The sequence below is a fragment of the Natator depressus genome, chromosome 10 (assembly GCF_965152275.1).
Source record: "Natator depressus isolate rNatDep1 chromosome 10, rNatDep2.hap1, whole genome shotgun sequence".
NCBI classification, from domain to species: domain Eukaryota; kingdom Metazoa; phylum Chordata; order Testudines; family Cheloniidae; genus Natator; species Natator depressus.
In genome coordinates this window covers 76653999-76672942 of record NC_134243.1, presented here as the reverse complement: position 1 = coordinate 76672942, position 18944 = coordinate 76653999, and the positions used below count along the sequence as shown (strand labels likewise).

At 46.8% G+C, this 18944-nt stretch overlaps 1 protein-coding gene across 1 annotated transcript in view; it reads right to left on the bottom strand.

The window, feature by feature from the left end:
* PLEKHO2 (pleckstrin homology domain containing O2) overlaps positions 1–7822 on the bottom strand; it is a 37118-nt gene extending 29296 nt beyond the window's left edge. The window contains exon 1 of the mRNA XM_074966554.1: positions 7455–7822. Coding sequence (XP_074822655.1) covers positions 7455–7466 — 12 coding nt within the window. The 5' untranslated portion in view covers positions 7467–7822. The remainder of the gene's footprint in view (positions 1–7454) is intronic.
* Positions 7823–18944: the final 11122 nt, after the last annotated feature.

Below are 18944 nucleotides of genomic sequence, written 5' to 3'. Positions count from 1 at the left end.
ATTTTTGAGGGTCTCAGGATTATCCCCCAAAATCTCAGGATTTGGGGGAGGAAGCAGGTCCCACAGCCATGGGCTTGCTGCAGGTGCTGTGACTGCAACACGTGAAGGAGAATCACAAGTCCCGGGAGTCACAAGGAACACAAGTTTTTCATTCTTGAGCCCTGTCATTTTCCAAATCCACTTACAATGGCGGGGATGAATTACTCTCATGATTTAAAAAATAAACGGAAATGTATCTGGTGCCAATAAGCTTTTCAGATGGAAGAAAGAAACCCAGGAGGGAGAGTCTGTGGTCAGCAAAGCTCCCCTAAATACAAAACACTGAAGGTACAAGCTCTTTTCAAGCTTCAGGACACGCTCTTGAATAGCCACTGCAATGGAAGATGAGGCTTCCACACAAACCGAATCCATCCTTCCCCAGTGCTTCTCACTGTTTCATCTGTGCTGCCGTTAGAGCGCTGACCCTTTTCTGAGTCTCTTCTGCAGGAACAGGCAGAGATTTGGAATCCCTTACTGTACCTTCAGCTGAGCCAACTCCCCTGCAAACAGCGCTTCAGCAAACTCGTGACTGCAACAGGGAGGCCGACCCAGAATTCTCCAGTGTATTTCAGGAGAATGACACTTTAAACACAGGCTGAGTTTCCTCCATACTCTGTTGGGACAAGAGGCTTGTTCTGTCTAAGATAAATCATAGAAGCTTTGTCCTCTTCTTAGCAATGCTAAATTAGCATGCAATATGAAGGCAGAATCCCAACCCATCCCAATATGGTCCTGGTTAGTTACAAAATGCAACTCTTCTTGTAGGAAAGAAGTTCATCAAAGTAACTGTAATTTGGCCATTGTTTTTTTTTTTTTTTTTTTTCAAATGAGGAAATGCAATGTGCAGGGACGGAGATCGAAACCAGATAGTCCCATGGCCAGAACTGATTACAGACAGAGCGAGCGTAGAAGGAGGTGTTCCAAAAATTTAGTGTGAGATTTACTGACAGATGATGTGAGCCTTGGTAACAAATCTGTTTCCATGCATCCAACTCACAATGAACACACCCTTGGATTGCAGCTGCCATTTGTTTGAACTGGAACTGCAGGGAAGGCAGCCACGCCAATAGAGAGAGGGGGAGAAAGTGACGGAGTTGTTCTGTATATAGGGCCTTTTCCGGTGCATACTGAAGTCAATGGAATAGCTCCTATTAATTTTAATGGGCTTTGGAGCAGGCCAATACTAAGAAATTGTGTCTCTTGGCATGTATTTACAGAGAGATTTACCTGGGATAGTTGGGTCACTAGGCAGGTGCCATCTTGATCACACTAAACAGCCATTGAAAATGCCGCAATCCAGGATGGCAGCACATGCAAAGCTCTTCATGGAAATGAGGCGGTATTATAATTCTTGTTCGTTTGTTCTACCTAACTTTTTAGGTTGCCAGGAAGTTGTACTCTGTTGTGATCTGCCACTTCAGGAAACATCAGCTAGTGCACAAATATAGACATGCTGGTTTCCTGAATGAGCTGCCTTTCGATGTCATTCATAGGTCCTTGGGGCCTGGTTCCAATCTCACTTACAGCAGTTTTACACTGGTGTAATTCTGCTGGGTTCACTGGAGCCGCTCTGGATTTATACGGGGAGGAGAATCTGTCAGCCCCAAGGGCTTAATTTTACAGAAATCTCAGAGTGCTAACAGGTTTTTTGCAAGAGAATATTAAAACATGCATGATCCCCACTTAACCCATCAGATGGCAGCAATGTTGTCAGGAAATACATCCAGGGATGTACGTGTCAGACCTCGGACTTAGCTCTGCAGAGGGAAAACTCCCCCATTCCTGTTGTTTCTGTGGTTTTAAATAAAAAATGTTCGGTGTAAAACATAAGCTGTTAATTTATTCTCCTAGAAACCTACCGGCCCTGTTACTACTCATGTTTTAGTTCATTTTCATCATCAAGCTTATACTATAAGAGGCGAATGTGCAAGGTTATGTTGGAGTTCAAGGGGTGCCGTCAGAGCCACAACCTTGCAGTCCGTACTCTTTCATGGCTTATATTTAGGACCAGTCCTGATCCTGTGCGCTCCCTGTGGATCCACTCGTTCTTTAACGTTTCAAACTCAGTGATATTCGCTGTACTCCTTTATCATTTCAGTTAGGGTTAGACGGACCCCTCCATGCTGGAATCCACAAGGAGGGAATAAGAGGGAGGAGGATCCCTGTAAGGACCCCTTTGCGGAGCTTCCCCTCCAATCGCTCAGGGGCACAAGTGTGCTCCATACCATGAAATGAGCCACGTATGGTTCCGCCTCGAAACTATGCAGAACTTCCAGGATCTGCACGTAGCCCAGGGGCTCTGCAGCAGCCATCCACATGGAGGGTTAGCATCTGGCTGCTAGCACCAAAAACTCCTGCTCCCTGTCCGCATAGCCCAAGGGAACCAGAACACTTGACCCACCCCCTTACAGAAGGGTTCCCCAGTGCCAACAGCTTCTGGGGAAAAGGAAATAAAGCCTGGGCTGTGATACTGTCCCCAGGCAATGATGTTGGGGGATGATGTGGGACCCACCAAACCTGGGTCAGCCCTGCATCCTGCCAGTCTGGGCCTGCACAGATCCTTACCCCACAGAGCAGGCTCCCATAAACAGGCACTGGAATGGTGCTGTGGAGACTACCAGCCCCCAGTTCCTTTCCAAGCAGGCAGGGAGATCCATGAGCAGAGACGCCCACCCTGCAGATCCGGGGGGAAATTATCTAGGCCTGAACTTGCCATCCAGCCCCCTGGCCTCTCCTAAAACATAAACACTAGGGGCTCAAGTCAGCATTCCTTGGATACTACGGTGGTGCAAAGGGGGTCGAACTGCCTAAACAAGGCATCTTTCGTTAGCCCCATCCCTTAGAGCAGGGTGTGGTCATCCTTTGCTCTACTTCTTAGTCTCCCATCCCTCAGCCTGGCATCAAGAGAAACTTGACCAGACCCTAAAGAGTTTTGACTGTACCAGGAATGTAAAATCAAACCCATTGGGCGTGATCCTTAGCTAGTGTGAACCAGTTTATACGAGCCCAGGATCTGGCTTCTAGTCTAATCCTTTCTCAAGAGAGAGGTGAAAATGAGCAAAGGCAACATGTAATGTCACAGGCATAAAAGTCAACATAACTAAACATTCATGTTTGTTACAGTGAAACAGGGGAGGGTCCGCTCAGAAACAGCATCTGACATTTTTGTGGACTATTTTTGTGGCAACGAAGTAGGTTCGTGCCAGAAGAGACAACATTAGCATATCATGTCAATGGGAGCTTTGCCAGAGCAAGGACTGCAGGATCGGGGCCTCAGTTCCACTCTGTGCTCTCGGACCTGGTATGTGGGTCACATAGGATTACAAATCTTAGCAAGGATGGAAGACTTCAGAGGCTTTTTATTTTTTAAACTTAAACAACCAGCTCTAACCTCCCCCCAGCCTCCTCTCCCAGTATTTTCAGGCTCACAAAACCACAAGTTTCATGTCTTCTGAGCAAAAAAAAAAATTTAATCACTATGGTGGTTTATGAACTAACTATACATAAGGTATTGAAGTTCCTGCCTCAGTTTCAATAACCTCATTTCAAGCAGATAGATAGCAACTGTAACTAACTATGACTAATCAAAAGTACACCTGTAACAAGAACTACTTCCCTCTACTTTTGACGAATACCTTAGTGCAGAGGCTCTCAACCTTTCCAGACAACTGTCCCCCTTCTGGGAGTCTGATCCGTCTTGCGTACCTGCAAGTTTCACCTCACTTAAAAACTACTTGCTTACAAAATCAGACATAAACATACAAAAATGTCACAGCTCACTGTTACTGAAACATTGCTTACTTTCTCGTTTTTGCCATATAATTATAAATCAATTGGAATACAAATAGTGTACTTACTTTCAGTGTATAGTAGATAGAGCAGTATAAAATTTTAGTGTTGTACTGACTTAGCTAGTGCTTTTTATGTAGCCCCTTGGAAAACTAGGCAAATATCTAGATGAGTTGCTGTAAGACCTCTGCGTACCTCTGGTTGAGAACCAATGCCCTAGTGCCATCTGGTAAAACTATTTTTTTTCCCCAGGGGACCTCAACTTGGCCTCTGATCTTGCACATACAATATTGCAGGCCAAAGTGTTCTAATTTAGCTTTCTATCAAAACTGTAACAGCAAATCAGTAACTAGACAATTAACGCTAACCGTTGCCACCTATGGTTGATCGGGCTCATGAAACTATATTTGCAATTACCGGTGGGTGCAGAATTCGAGGCTGTCTTTGAAAAAGTGGCCTGTGAAGTGTTAATTTAGCATTAGAAAAAAAGTGCAGAGCGAGCAGAACTGCAAACTTAAGTCATCGGTACACAGAAGGGGCAGCCTTGGCAGCTGGAGTGAAAGCTGTCGTCCCAGCACCCTGCCAATGCGCCTCACTCCTGAACCGGGGGTGACCACCTCTTGGTCTGGTTCAGTATCCAAGCTCATTCAGGCCTCGGCCTGCTTACCAAAACAGCTAAGAAGGTTGCCAGCTGGGAGGTGGCTTTTGTGATGTGGATTAATTTCATGTAGGCCCGTGGATAATAACAACTTTCAGTCGCTACCAACTTGGGCTGCTCTGCAGTCTCCCAACTGTCTTATTGGCAGTTTTCAGACACCCTGGGCCTTGCCACACAGTTTGGAGCCGGAAGTGAAGTAGGGGAAAGGCATAACTTGAAGGCTTAACATCAAATGTGCCGTGGCCCAATTCTGAAGTCCTCAAGCAGGATGAACTCCCATTCCAGTTAGCAATGGGAGCTTTGCCCATATAAGGGCAGCGGACTCTCATTTGGGGAAAGGAGGAGGAAATAATGCTGTAGCCAGATGATGTGAGAAAAAGAATGACATTTGTTTAAGTTGCTTGCAAGCTCGTAGTTTATAGAATAAATCCTGGAATGACAGATTACTATGCAATGGGTCGAAGATGCACAAACACAGACAGTGCATGGAAAGAGAAACAATTGCCACATGCATTTTCCCAAATTCAATCCCTTCCCAAGCAGAACCTCCCATAGCCTGATATGGGAGAAGAGTTGACACCCTCATGAAGCCCACAAGGCTCTTTGTCAATCTATTAGCCTGGCAGAGGCTCAGACATTATGGTGATAGGCACCAGTACAAAATCCTTAAATGGAGAGAATTGGGAAGTATGATGGCATAAATAAGGGTTTCATTTTAAATGGCTGGGTTTCATCATACCCATACTTTGAAAGTACAAAAATAGGGATAGACCAGTTTCACCCAACGAATTGAAACCATTTAAATAACTCAAGATAGTTAAGTCCACAGCTGATTGCAAAGAGTTGCAAAGGGATCTCATTAAACTGGATGACTGGCAAGAAAATGGAAGATGAAATTCTATGTTGATAAGTGCAAAGTAACGCACATTGGAAAACATAATCCCAACTCTATGTACAAAATGATGGGGTCTAACTTAGCTGTTACCACTCAAGGAAAAAATCTTGGAGTCATCATGGAAAGTTCTCTGAAAACATCTGTTCAGTGTGCAGCATCAGTCAAAAAAATCTAACCGAATGTTAGGAACCATAAGGAAAGGGACACATAATAAGATAGAAAATACCAATGCTGCTTAATAAATCCATGGTATGCTCACCCTTTGAATACTGCGTGCAGTTCTGGTCGTCCCATCTCAAAAAAGATATACAAGAATCAGAAAAAGTACAGAGAAGGGCAACAAAAATGATTAGGGGTACGGAACAGCTTCCATCTGAGGACAGATTAAAAAGACTGCAATGGGGCAGCTTAGAAAAGAGACTATTAAGAGGGGATACAACAGAGGTCTATAAAATCATGATTGGTGTGAAGGAAGCGAATAAGGAAGTGTTATTAACACCTTCACACAACACAAGAACCAGGGGGCACCAAATGATATTAATAGGCAGCAGGTTTAAAGCAAACATAAGGAAGTACTGCTTCACACAACGCACAGTCAACCCGTGGAACTTGTTGCCAGGGTGTATTGTGAAGGCCAAAAGCATAACCAGGTTCAGAAAAAAATTAGATAAGTTCCTGGAGGATAGGTCCATCAATGGCTATTAGCCAAGATGGTCAAGGATACAACCCCACGCTCTGCATGCCCCTAAGCCTCTGACTGGCAGAAGCTGGGACAGGTCAACAGAGGATGAATCACACGATAAATTGCCTTGTTCTGTTCATTCTCTCTGATGCATCTGGCATTGGCCTGTGACAGGATACTGGGCTAGATGGACCACTGGTCTGATCCAGTGTGGCCGTTCGTATTTAAAAGCCAGAGGGAAAACTGTATCCAATGAATTACTGCTATTCTGTAACTTGTTCATGGGAAAGCCAAAAGTCAGCAAGACTGCCATTTAAAAAAATGGAGCCCTTTATACTATTTATCAGGCAGCGATTTACACTACCCTCACCACAGCAGTGTGAGCGCTTTGCACCTGCTGCACTATTGATAAAGCAGAAACTGCATCAGACATTAGGTTTCAGAGTAGCAGCCGTGTTAGTCTGTATCCGCAAAAAGAACAGGAGGACTTGGGGCACCAAGTGTTTAGGTGTTTTGCTTGTTCATGTGGCCATTCTCAGCGGCTCTTACGTGTGATAACCGGCACCCAGCTGCTGGGTGATTGCGATGCCTGGTGCCCCTTTTCCTGTTTCGGTTTCAAACTAACCCATCCACGTTTGCATTCAGCAAGGAGCTTTGGGGGTACTTTAGATAATCCCAGCTGGCAGAAGGGGACAGCATCTTCCAGTGCCAACCAGGAGACCCAGTTAACTAGAAGGTGCGTGTTTGGGCCAGCGTCCAGCTTGGGTCAGAGCAAAAGCAGAGTGAGCAGCTCTCACGGAAGCAGTGAGTTCTCCTTTCCCCCTTATTACCAGCCTATCATCCATCAACAACAATCTGCTCACCCTCCACTTCCCGGGCCAAATGCCATCGCATACCAAAACCGAAGAGAAAGAAAAAAAAAAAGTCTTCAGGCCAGGCCAGGCCCTAGTCAGAGCTGCCTCTGTTCTCCCCTGTTCCCTTTCACCCGCCAGCCCCGGGGGGGGGGCTGGACACACACAAGGAGCAGACTTTCTTTCCCTGTCTCCATCCTGTTATTCCTATTTTGCTTTTTAAGAACTGCAACGCGCTGGGCTGGGCTGGGGGCAGAGCTGCACCCAAAAAGAAAAAAAGAAAAAGGGCTGAAGAGTCAGTCCAGCCCAAGGAACTCTGCGGATTGCAACACATGCAACTAGGGATGGGGGGTGAAAACTCAGGCTCCGGGGCAGCGTCTTCCCTTCTACCCCGGGGGAGGGGGGTTTTCGCCCTGCCGCCCCCCCGCGTCCTGCCCTCTCCTCCCCCTGGGGGGCTGCTAGTTTTCAAGGCTCCTTCCCCCCCCCCTGGAAAGGGGGGGATGTCGGGGCGGCTCCCGCGGACCCCCCCAAGTTACTCACCTCCTCTTCCATGGCCGGAGCCCGCTAGCGTCCGCTGCTCGCCGCGAGTCACGGGCTCGTCCCCGGCAGCAGGAGCCCCGCGGCTGGTGGTTCAGACACCGGATCCGGGCGCTCAAACATGCCGGGCCGGGGGGGGTCCGGATCCGCCTGCCCGGGGAGCGGGACGTGCAGCCAGCCTGGCCCCGGCGCCTTCCCCCCGCCCCGGCTCCCTCCTGCTCCTCCTCGCCCCGCTTCGCAGCCAGTCGGGTTTCCGGTGGCTCGCTCCGGCCGCAGGAGGAGGAGGCGGGGTGCTGGGAACCGGGAACCCCCAGCCCGTGCCCACGCCCCGCCGTGCGCCCAGCCACCGCCGCCTGCGGACCCGGACCCCACCCGGCGCCTTCCCCTGCCTGCGCGGGGCGGGACCCCGCTGTGCTGCGGGCCTCCCGCCCCGGCTGGGGCTGGCCAGGGGGGCGAGGCCAGGGCGAGGGTTGCCCCCCCCCCGGGAGCAGCAGGGCGTGGCCCCTTAGCGCCTCTCTTCCCAAGGGGCTAGCCGAGCTGCCCCTGGCCTTCCCCTCTGCCCCCCATCTCACCCTGCTTGGAAGCTCTTTGGGGCAGAGACCCGGCTAGCTGTGTGGGTGGGCGCCCTGCCCTGAGCCCAAAGGGGGTCCTGCTCCCTGGCTGCCTCTCCTGGGAGCTACCATGGGTCTCACAGTGCCGGGCAGGAGAGGACCTGGAAAAAGGGTCTGCACCATCTTTGCGAAATGAGGTGTCACTGGGTGTGGCCGTTCCTGACCCCAGGGGAAACAGCTTGAGTATCATAGAATCTCAGGGTTGGAAGGGACCTCAGGAGGTCACCTCGTCCAACCCCCTGCTTGAGCAGGACCAATCCTCAAGTAAATCATCCCAGCCAGGGCGTTGTCAAGCCTGACCTTAAAAACCTCTAAGGAAGGAGATTTCACCACCTCTCTAGGGAACCCATTCCAGTGCTTCACCACCCTCCTAGTGAAAAAGTTTTTCCTAATATCCAACTGAAACCTCCCCCGCTGCAACTTGAGACCATTACTCCTTGTTCTGTCACCTGCTACCACTGAGTAAAGTCTCGATCCATCCTCTTTGGAACCCCCTTTCAGGTAGGTGAAAGCAGCTATCAAATCCCCCCTCATTCTTCTCTTCTGCAAACTAAATAATCCCAGTTCCCTCAGCCTCTCCTCATAAATCATGTGGTCTAGCCCCCTAATCATTTTTGTTGCCCTCCGCTGGACTCTTTCCAATTTTTCCACATCCTTCTTGTAGTGTGGGGCCCAAAACTGGACACAGTACTCCAGATGAGGCCTCACCAATGCTGAATAGAGTAGGAGACACCCCCCACCCCCAAAGAATTGGCTAGCAAAATGTTTTGTACCAAAGTGTAGCCCAGTGGGGCCCCAATCCTGGTGAGTGCTGCTAGGAGACGCTGGGTGTCAACAAGTCATGTCTGGCTGCCTCTGCTCCATACCGGTGCACAATATTCATCTGCCAACTATACAAGTGCCAAGGCAGATGGTCACAACACTGATGCCAATGCACCCCAGGCTGTGCTTGCGAGTTTCTGAATGATGTTGGCTCTCGTTTTTATCTTTGCAGCAATGGTCATTGCCATTCCAAAGCCTGGGAAGCCCACGGATGAATTGGGAAGCTATAGGCTGATTTCTCCACTGAGCACGACCTATAAACTTCTTGAGCGGATCATCCTCAAAAGAATACGCCCTTTTACTGAGCCAGTTATCCCTGTTGAACAGGCAGGCTTCTGGCCAAAACGTAGTTGTTGTGACCAAGTTCTGGCACTCACAACTTACACTGAGGCTGGCTATCAAAAAAAATTAAGCTCTGGCACAGTATTTGTCGACCTGTCATCTGCATATGACACTGTATGGATTAAGGGCCTGATGCAGAAACCTGCACCTTGCTATCAAACACTTTGCCTGCTTTGAACCATGCTGAGTAAGAGACAGAGTAATAAGACCAGCTCACCCTGTGCCATAAAGGACGGGCTACCACAGGGCTCTGTACTCGTGCCAACCCTTTTTAATATTTACATAAGTGACATGTCTCCAACTAAATCACTTAAATTTGGATATGCAGATGATCTTGCCATGACAATCCAACCACCAAACTTCCATGACATTGAGGAAGCATTAACAGAGGACCTCCGAATGATGGAACAATACTTCCAGAAATGGAGGCTCAAACCAACCCCTGGAAAAACAATCATAAATGCATTTCATCTTGATAATAGGAGTGCCAAAAACACACCGAACGTAGCTTTCTGTGGTAAAAATGTGCAACATGATGATGCCCCAGAGTGAAACTTGACCGCATCCTCACCTTCCATGATCACCTTGAGAAGATAGCTGCAAAGACAAAAACAGACGGACTAACTGAGACATGGTGTGCAGAGTTACAGAGGGAGTTACTCTCAGAGCCAGGTCAGAGAGGAGGAGATTCTGAATCCCATTGATACTCAGACCACTAAGCCACATTTCTCTCACTATAGTAGGGAAATCCCTATTATACCCTTTTAATACTCCTTAGCTTGAGTGCAAAGCCCAGGGGTACCGGTATATGAAAATAGGGACTGAACGTTTCAAAAGAGGCCCATATATACCTTTTAAACAACTGGTTTCTTTTCCTTTCCTATTTTTCTGGTAATTTTTTCATGGTCAAATGACACTAGGGTCAAAAAATCCTAGTTTTAATTCAGGAGAATTCAGTTCACTTCAGTCCTGTGTATGCTTTCCCCTACGAGTGGCTGCAGAAGGTGCAGGAAGAAAGTGTACTCTGTGGATTTCAAATCTGTGGAATAAAAGAAAAATATTCAGAAAAATGACAAAGAGATTGAAGTTGGACAGACAAACAAGATTTCCCCAAGACTGGGGAAATCCCTTTTGCTTTCTGGAGGTCAGCCATACTTCCATCTGACATGGGAGCTGATTTTAATATAACCTCTTGAATTTTTAGTTTCTTGAAATATTTCAAATAAAAATATTCACACATGATTTGTCACCATTCATCAGTTCGGTCCCTTATTCTTGTAACAAGAAACTGCTTCCTGGCCGCGTCACTGACCCTACTGGTGTTCCACAGGGCATTCTCCCCTATCCTTGGAAAAGTTGTAATCCTGGCTCCTCCAGTATGCAACCAGCCAACCAACTGCTGCTGCAAGAGTCAGCATAGCTGATTCAGTGCTGAATGGCATACTAGGTATAGTCATGAAATGGGCGACTTCAGTAAGCCAGACACAATGCCAGCCTTCATCGCCCACTTGTTACATTTTCAAACATGCACCTTCATGCTTTCTCCCATGCTGCCCCTCACGCTTGGGAGGAGCTCTCCATAAACACCCACAGAGCTACCTCATTTTCCTCCTTCAAATCCCTTCTTAAAACTCTCCTTTTCCACGATGCCTACATAACACCTGACAATGGTTAGGCAGCTGGTGTGCTAAGACCTCTGCCTATCCTGCTAACCAAGATTGTCTTCTTGTTTCCTTGTACTCCCCGGTCTGTCTGTCTGTATCCACCTGTTGTCTCTTGTCTTACACTTAGGCTATGTCTACGCTGCACTTTTGTTGTTAAAACTTTTGTCGGTCAGGGGTGTGAAAAAAACACTCCTTGGGGGTGGTTTTATTTTGCCGGCAGGAAAGCTCTCTCCTGCCAGCAAAGGGCAGCTACGCTGCATACCTTACAGCAGCATGGCTGTACCGGTGTGCAGTGTAGACATGGCCTTAGCTCTTTGGGCAGGGACCACCTTTTTGTTATGTGTGTACAGTGCCTAACACAATGAGGTTCTGGTACATGACTGAGCAGTGCAGCAATACAAATAATAATTAAGCCATAATGTAGTGGAAGGTTGCTTCCAATTATTATAACCTTAGTTTGCAGTGGGGCAAGGTTCTGACATCTCTGATGTAAGAGCTTTGTTGTACAAACTATTTTTATGGTCTGTTTCTTATGCTTTCCTTTCAATGCTGACAGGGAAACTGTGCAAAGCAAACCTTGTGATACCATTGCAGACATTGCTACAGTGAAATCTTATGAATATGCACTCCGTGTGTCCATCCAGGGCTTAAAAGTGTTCAAACGTCCTTCACAACATGAACTATTCAAAGATCTGACCAGAAAACTATGGACCACCATTGTAATTCGTAGTTGTAACAACGTGTGGGTTAACTCAGTGTTGTACAATCTCAGATTGGAGCTGGCTCAGGTTCGTGGAACTGTTCGTAGTTGAATCTTCCTAATCATGACAGCGGTGGTTCTGCTGGAAAGTTAGAACAATCCCAACTCACCTACAATTTTTCTTTATTTGGAGGATGATAAAAGGCCAATAAACTCTGGATGCACAAAATCCTGAGCAGCCCGTTTGATCAGATGAGGCAAGAAGGTGTCTATTATGCAATTAATTATTTAAAACAAAATCTATATTTCACCCATGCTGCTATTGTGCCAATAAATAAACACATAAATCCCACCAAATGTCTTAATGTGAAAAGTGGAGTTTAACACTCTCTGCTTAACTGACAGCTCTGCAGGGGAAAAAGGCTCAGTGACCTTAAAGACAAGGTGTTGGCCATAACAATGACTTTCCTGCAAAATTTTAATTAGTAAAAGAGTTCAGAATGCTTTAAGCATGCTGTCACTGCTGAAGCTTGTGCATGGGCTACTTCAGTGTGTGGCTTACCCCATTGCATATATTCCTGGTGGTGCTGTGTGCTGCAAACGCTATATTTTTATTTAAGGAGCACCACCAGTGCTGCAAATATCCGAAGCCACAGCCCCAAAGCGTTTGCAGACAGACACAGACTAAGCAGAGGAGACAGCACATGGGACAGCAAGATGAGCTGGAGGTGATGGTAGAAATGTAGCAATGGCCGTTTTTTATCAACTTCTTGGAACAGTAGTTTGAAGGAGGATTTGACAGAAGATTCTTTGTCCCATGGAGATGGAGATTGTCCCAAGCATATGGGCTGGCACTGGTTATGGTACAAAGATGTGGATGAGAAAAGATCCATGTATATTTGGTCACAACGGTACTTAGGCTCCTGTGGATCAGAGTGTGCAAGAATGCTCAGCGGGGGTGTGAAAGTAATAACACATAGCACCCTTTGTCTTCAAAGGCCATTACAAATATTAATTACTCCTTGCGACATCCTGAGGCACCCAGTAGCTCCTATGCCAGAGTTTTAGACTGGGAAGGGAAGTGCTCTCTGCCCTTTGCATTTCCAGACTATTGTCCTATTCATTGATAGACATGATGTAAATGTTTCTTCAAGACACCGAAATGCAGTTACAAGGGAGCTAATGAGTCTGTGCTGGGTAGGAGGCAGAAGGAAGGTGAGTCAGGAAACCAAGGAAGTTGGTTTGCAAGGAAAATCGGCCTGTGCTGATTTAACCCCTTCTATGACTTAGCATATAGAGTGTCTTCTGTGCCTAGTAAAGGTCCAGTCTTGTGTGGTGCTGAGCACTCTCCACTCCCATTACCTTCAACTCTGCACCTTGCAAGCGGGAGTCAGCACCTTGCAGACTTGTGCCCTAGAAGGGCGCATGAGTGGCCACAAGACACAAGTCCCAAGGTTTGAATGAATGAAAATGGAACGTAGGGAGAATTCATCCGCAACACCCGCCCCATGGGATGCCTCTGACATCTCACACAAGGGTTTAAAGTAAACAGTGCATGTTAATTAATGACACGGCTCTCTCTATTACTCAATACTCATAGGTAACACAAGTCATATGAACGTGAGTATGGAACTGGGTGCACTTCCAGAAATGTACAGCACTGGTTTCTGATCAGTTTATCATTCCGACTATACTACTCTGCCTGTGTCAGATAGTTAACAACATGGGCCAGATACTGCCCATGGAGTTCTGCAACACAGCGGCTATAGGCTGCATCTTCCACAGAGCTGCAGAGATGACAGGTTTGATCACAGGAAATTCCACCTTAATCTGAGCAGCCTAGATGCTCTAGTCTGTGCAGGCTAGTCTGTGCAGGCTAGTCTGTCCAGCACCCCATGTGAAAGAGGACGGAGGTACAAGCTGATCCATTTTATACAAATTAGGGGCATCCCGTGAGCTGCTGGCAGGGAAAGAGAAAGGTTGTGGTTAAGATACTTGGCAGGAATTCAGGAGATCTGCATCTAGTTCCCAGCTGTTCCATAGGCACAGTGTTTCACCTTGGGCAAGTAATCCCTGGGTTTACATTTGTATCATCTGCAGAACAGAGTCCCCCTTTTTCATAGATTCCTAAACTTTCATGCCAGAAGAGCCTGGTCTGACCTCCTACATAACACAGCTCACCTGCATAAATTACATTTAGCTCTCCTCTGAGGAAGGCCAAGTCACCTTCTTCCCCAGGCCCGCTATCTAGATAAATACAATTGTATTGATTATTGATATTGCCATAGCTCCTACCTTGTGCTGGCCACTGAGCATAGGGGAGAGCCTGGACCCTGTTCTGGGCAACTTACAACCCCAAATGACAGAGGTAAGGGGAGGAGGGTTAGAAAGATGGTCTGAGATGCCAGGTTGGATGGAGTGGTTTAAGTCACAAGGGGAAAGGCAGAGTTGAGAGAGGTAGAGAACCAGGAGAGGACAGTATCACAAAAGACTTATGGGATGTTGAGAAGAGAAGGTGTGATTGACAGTGTCAAAACCATCAGGGAGGGAGCGGAGGATGAGGAGGGGGTAGGGGGTGCAGCATGTATACAGCGTATACAGCGTGTGTCTGAATAGCAGGTACACGAAGTTTGCTTCTTATTGTGCAATTGCGTGTTCACCAACCCCTAGAAATAGGCGGGAGCTGATTTGCAATGTTCCCAGTTATAATGCCATTGGAATGCAATTCTGGTTGGTACTGCAAGAAGAAAACCCTCAGTTAAAGCGTAATGTGGCATGAGCAACACTACCCAGCTAGCTCAGATCATATGACTTTGCAACAGGGATACTATTACACCAGGTATGTTTCTGTTCTCAGAGGCATCACTGTGAAGCCTAACTCTCTTCCTCTTAAAAAAACGAGGAGTCCGGTGGCACCTTGAAGACTAACAGATTTATTTGGGCATAAGCTTTCATGGATAAAAAACCCACTTCTTCAGATGCATGGAGTCTTCTCCTCTTCACGCCAGCCTGTCCACCCTACAACTCTCTATGCGCAGGGGGAAATTCTGCTCTCAGTTACACCAGTGCAACCCCAGTGAAGTCAGTAGTGTTGCATCTGTGTAAACTGGAGGAGGGTTTGGCCCACAGCGTATAATTGTTTAACAAATGGAACCTTTCTTGCTTTTATATATGCAGGAATCTCATTGATTTCAATGGGCACCAGAGATATGTGGAGGCTGAATAATCCTATATCTCAATGTCTCTCAACCTTTCCAGACTACTATACCCCTTTCAGGATTTGTCTTGCTTGCCCCAAGTTTCACCTCACCTAAAAATTACTTGCTTACGAAATCAGACATAAAAATACAAAAGTGTCACAGCAAACCATGACTGAAACATTGCTGGTGTTCTCATTTTTACCATATAATTATAAAATAAATCAATTGGAATATAAATATTGCACGTACATTTCAGTGTCGCGTATATAGAGCAGTATAAACAAGTCATTGTATGAACTTTTAGTTTGTACTGACTTCACTCGTGTTTTTTATGTAGCCTGTTGTAAAACTAGGCAAATATCTAGATGAGTTGATGTACCCCCTGGAAGACTTCTGCACACAACCAGGGGTAAGCGTACCCCTGGTTGAGAACCACTGATCGATATGGTAATCGGTAGGTAGGTGTAGGCCGTAAATGTTCTGACAATTTAAATTGTCGCAACCAATATTCTACACTGCCATTTAGCCTACTACACTGGGAACCCTGTAAGCAATAAAAGGGGTTAAATCAACATTTGGGTATAAATCAATTCTCTTTTCTAATTTTCTAATACTTTCTTACAATTCCATCTTCATTTATTCCGTCACTCAGTGTCTGAGGTGCAGGTCAGCACCACCGTAACCAAATTCAAGTAGTAGTTGTTGTAAACTTTGATTTCAAAAGGAATTTTCCTGATTCAACCTCATTTCTAAGCTAAAATGGAGCAACAGCCTCAGTGTAGCCATGAAGACGATACCTCTGCTACACACATTGACCTGAAAAGGTCCCTAAAATGTCAGCTCATGGAAATACTTTTTTAAATTATGAAGATCACTGAACCCTTAACTTTGTGATTTAGTTTTCCAGTGGCAAGTGTGTAAAACTGTATGCCAAGAAACCTTATGATTGTTTCTGACTGCCAGAGGGACTGTGATCATAAATAATTCATGTACCCTGCTTCAAGTTCCCCATCTGTAAAACGGCGGTGACCCCACATATACGCCCTTGTAGTAGAAGGTCCTGTCTAATTATACACTATGATTGCTGCTGCCCATGTCATATTTCATTAGGCAGCCTGTGAAATCAGATACTGAGCATTTGTCTATGAACATTATTGCTGTTTTCACAAGACATGACACCATGGTGATAGGCCGATCAGAGATCACAATCTGGTCCTGCACATGCTGCAGTGTACAGCCACCTCTTGAGATTTTACCAGTCTATTTAGTTTGTGATGTAAAAAGCAAGCGCACAGGGTTTCACTGGAAATAAGTGATGCAGCAGGCAAGCAGACTTGTGGGAAAGAGATCTTTACCGAGCATGAATAGAGGTTGGGTTTATATTCTGAGAAGGCTGCCTCTGCCCAGTAGCAGCCTGGCCACCAGCTTGCGCACGTGAGCTCCTGTGGCCACACAAAACTAGATCCTTTCTGAAACTTGACTCTCTTTCTCCAGTTCCTCTCATATTTCCACACACCAATGGGCACCGCCCACTCAGAGGCCTGGGTGCCCCTCGACATATATTTAAAAGCTCAGTGCTAAAGGAGCTAAAGCACCACTTCAGGTGGCATGGAAGCATTTTACCAAGAACTGGGAATAGGGTAGCATCTAATATGCCTTTTTGTTCTACTGAGCAGGTCTATGATCCAGAAGGACACCATGCTGGGGAAAGGGACCCAGTCCTGCTCCCAGGGAAGTCAATAGCCAACTCCTATTGTCATCAGTAGGAGCAGGAGATAGCCTGCAGTGTCAGACTCAGTTCAGAATTTCCTGGCTTCCAACCATCTATGCCTCAGCCATTGTTGTTTTAAACATAAAATGTTGTTTTAATTTAGTTTTTCTGTCTTTGGAAGTCATCACGCCCTCTCTCCATATCCTTCCTTTGCACAGGGGTTTGTTTTTCCTCTGACTCGCCTGTATTTTCTCACTCTGCCCTATTTCTCTCTCCCCTAAAACCTTTATCACTTTCAGCCCTGTGTGTGTATGAGGGGGTGCCTTAGTCCCATATATGCTAGGCACTGTAGAGTCCTTGTTTCTGCCTGGGTGAGCATGCCAGGTCCCACATCATATGTATTAAATCCTCCAACTCCTTGTCTATGTGACACTTTCCCAGGGTCAGGGGGCTGCCTCTCCAACAGTGAGCACTAGTGAACACCAGCCATTGGCATTTTAACCACGATGCACCATGCTTGGAGAAGGTCTAGACAACACATTGGCTAAAACACTGGCAGCACGTCTATCTGTTCCAGAGCTGCTATCACTGATGGAGCCGCACCAGAGGGAAATGTCTGGGAAAGAACCCTATTCAGATAGAGGTGGGGGTGGGGGTGTGCACTCTGGGCTCCGTAGAAGCTGCATGTATCCTTTTGGTATCTGTATCATTGAGCTTGTCATAAACTCCAGCATTAGGTTGGTTACTCTGGGAGCAAATTCACAAAGGTGTAATTTCACATTCAAAGTACATCCCTGGACGGACCCTGGCATGGATTGTTATAAGCAGTGAGTGCCAGGGTGCATCCTGTGCTTAAGGGTGCAAAGCAAGTTTCCTTTTCACAGGGTTATAATTTCCTGGGAAGCTTTGAGCTGAAATTTTCGATGCATGTGTGACAGCTACCGTCTTGGCCAACACACCAGGGATCTTCAGAGCTGAAAGCAAGAACACCCATAGTTTGAGCTAAAGATCCCACACGCTTTAGGTGGGGCTGTAGCAGCCTACTCTCCTCTGCGGGTCAGCACAGAGCGGGCCTTGCAGCTCTCTCGCCAGTGGGTTACATTTGGGCTCTTGTCTAAATGCGATTTTTCTTTTAAGTTTGAGCAAAAAGTCTGCAGCCAGGCAGAACCACATTTCCGCTGTGGTACAAAATGTTCTACCCATGCTTTTCTGGCCAGAGCTGGAGCAAACCCACCAGAAATCTGAAACCTGGCCCTGGGTCTTAATTGAGGAGTGTGAAATTAAAGAGAAAGCCCATTCGAACAGGCTTTGTGCATGTCTAAGACTTTCAAAGCCGAGGTGGGATTTCCAATGGAGCCTAAGGGAGTTGGGTGTCCAGCTGCTTTGAAAAGCCCAGCACTGGGACCTGATCCAGTGCCCGGTGAACTCAATGGGAACCTTTCCATTGACCTCAGCCAGCACCAGAATAGGCCTCTGAGATCCCAGCCCCTTGTGAACAGTGCAGTCTCTCTGACGAGTCTGACAGGCTGCTGGAGGGACAGCTTGCATGAGGCTCGCATAAGCCTCCCATTGAAACCGGCACGGCTAAGCAGTAGCCCTAGCTATTTTCTGTTCCTGGTCTTCTGTTCAAAGGTGCGGCTGTCCGTCAAGCATTGTGTACACCAGAAAACACACAGGATGTGGAATGTGACAGATCTGCGTACTGCTGCTGGGGCTGTCATTTTTACATCGCCAGACTTTGTGTGGCTTTCAGCTGCATCCTTAACAATGCTGCCTGGTCCAAATGCAGAGCTTACCTCCCCAGCCGTGCATTCCCGCACGTTAACTTTATTCATACTTATTACAAACCACCACATGTAACTTTCCCTGGCGGGGAGGGGATGTGGAGGGGAATGGAGAAAAGACATTTACCAGAGCAACGTTCATCACGTTGTCTCTGTGCAGCTATGGGAGACTCTCATTAAAGGTCGTGGTATATGAGCCTTGGCTATTATTACAGATTCTGTGTCTAAGAAAGCCTCTTTGTATAAGACATTGTTTAAACACACAAAAATGCAGTCCCAGCTTAGAGTTTAAGACACCATTTGAAATCATTTACCAAAGTCTATGACGCTGCTTCTAGACCTCAGAAGGAAGCAGTGTTTCCAGTGGTTAAAGCAGAAGGAGTGTTGGGGGCAGGGTGGAACCGGACTCCTGGGTTCTATTCCCAACTCAGCCACTGGCTCATCACATTTCCTGGGGCAAGTCACAGAGGGTCTGATCCTGCAAACACTTACGAATGTGAATAACTTTCCTTGCGCAGAGACTTTTCATCCAAACAGGTTACAGAAAGACCAAAAAGAGGCCAAAAAAAGAGGGCAATCTCCTGGCCAGGAGATGTGGTGGTGGTCCAGCAGAGTTGAGCAGGCAGCAAAGAAGAAGAAAGAAAGGTTTAAGCAATGTC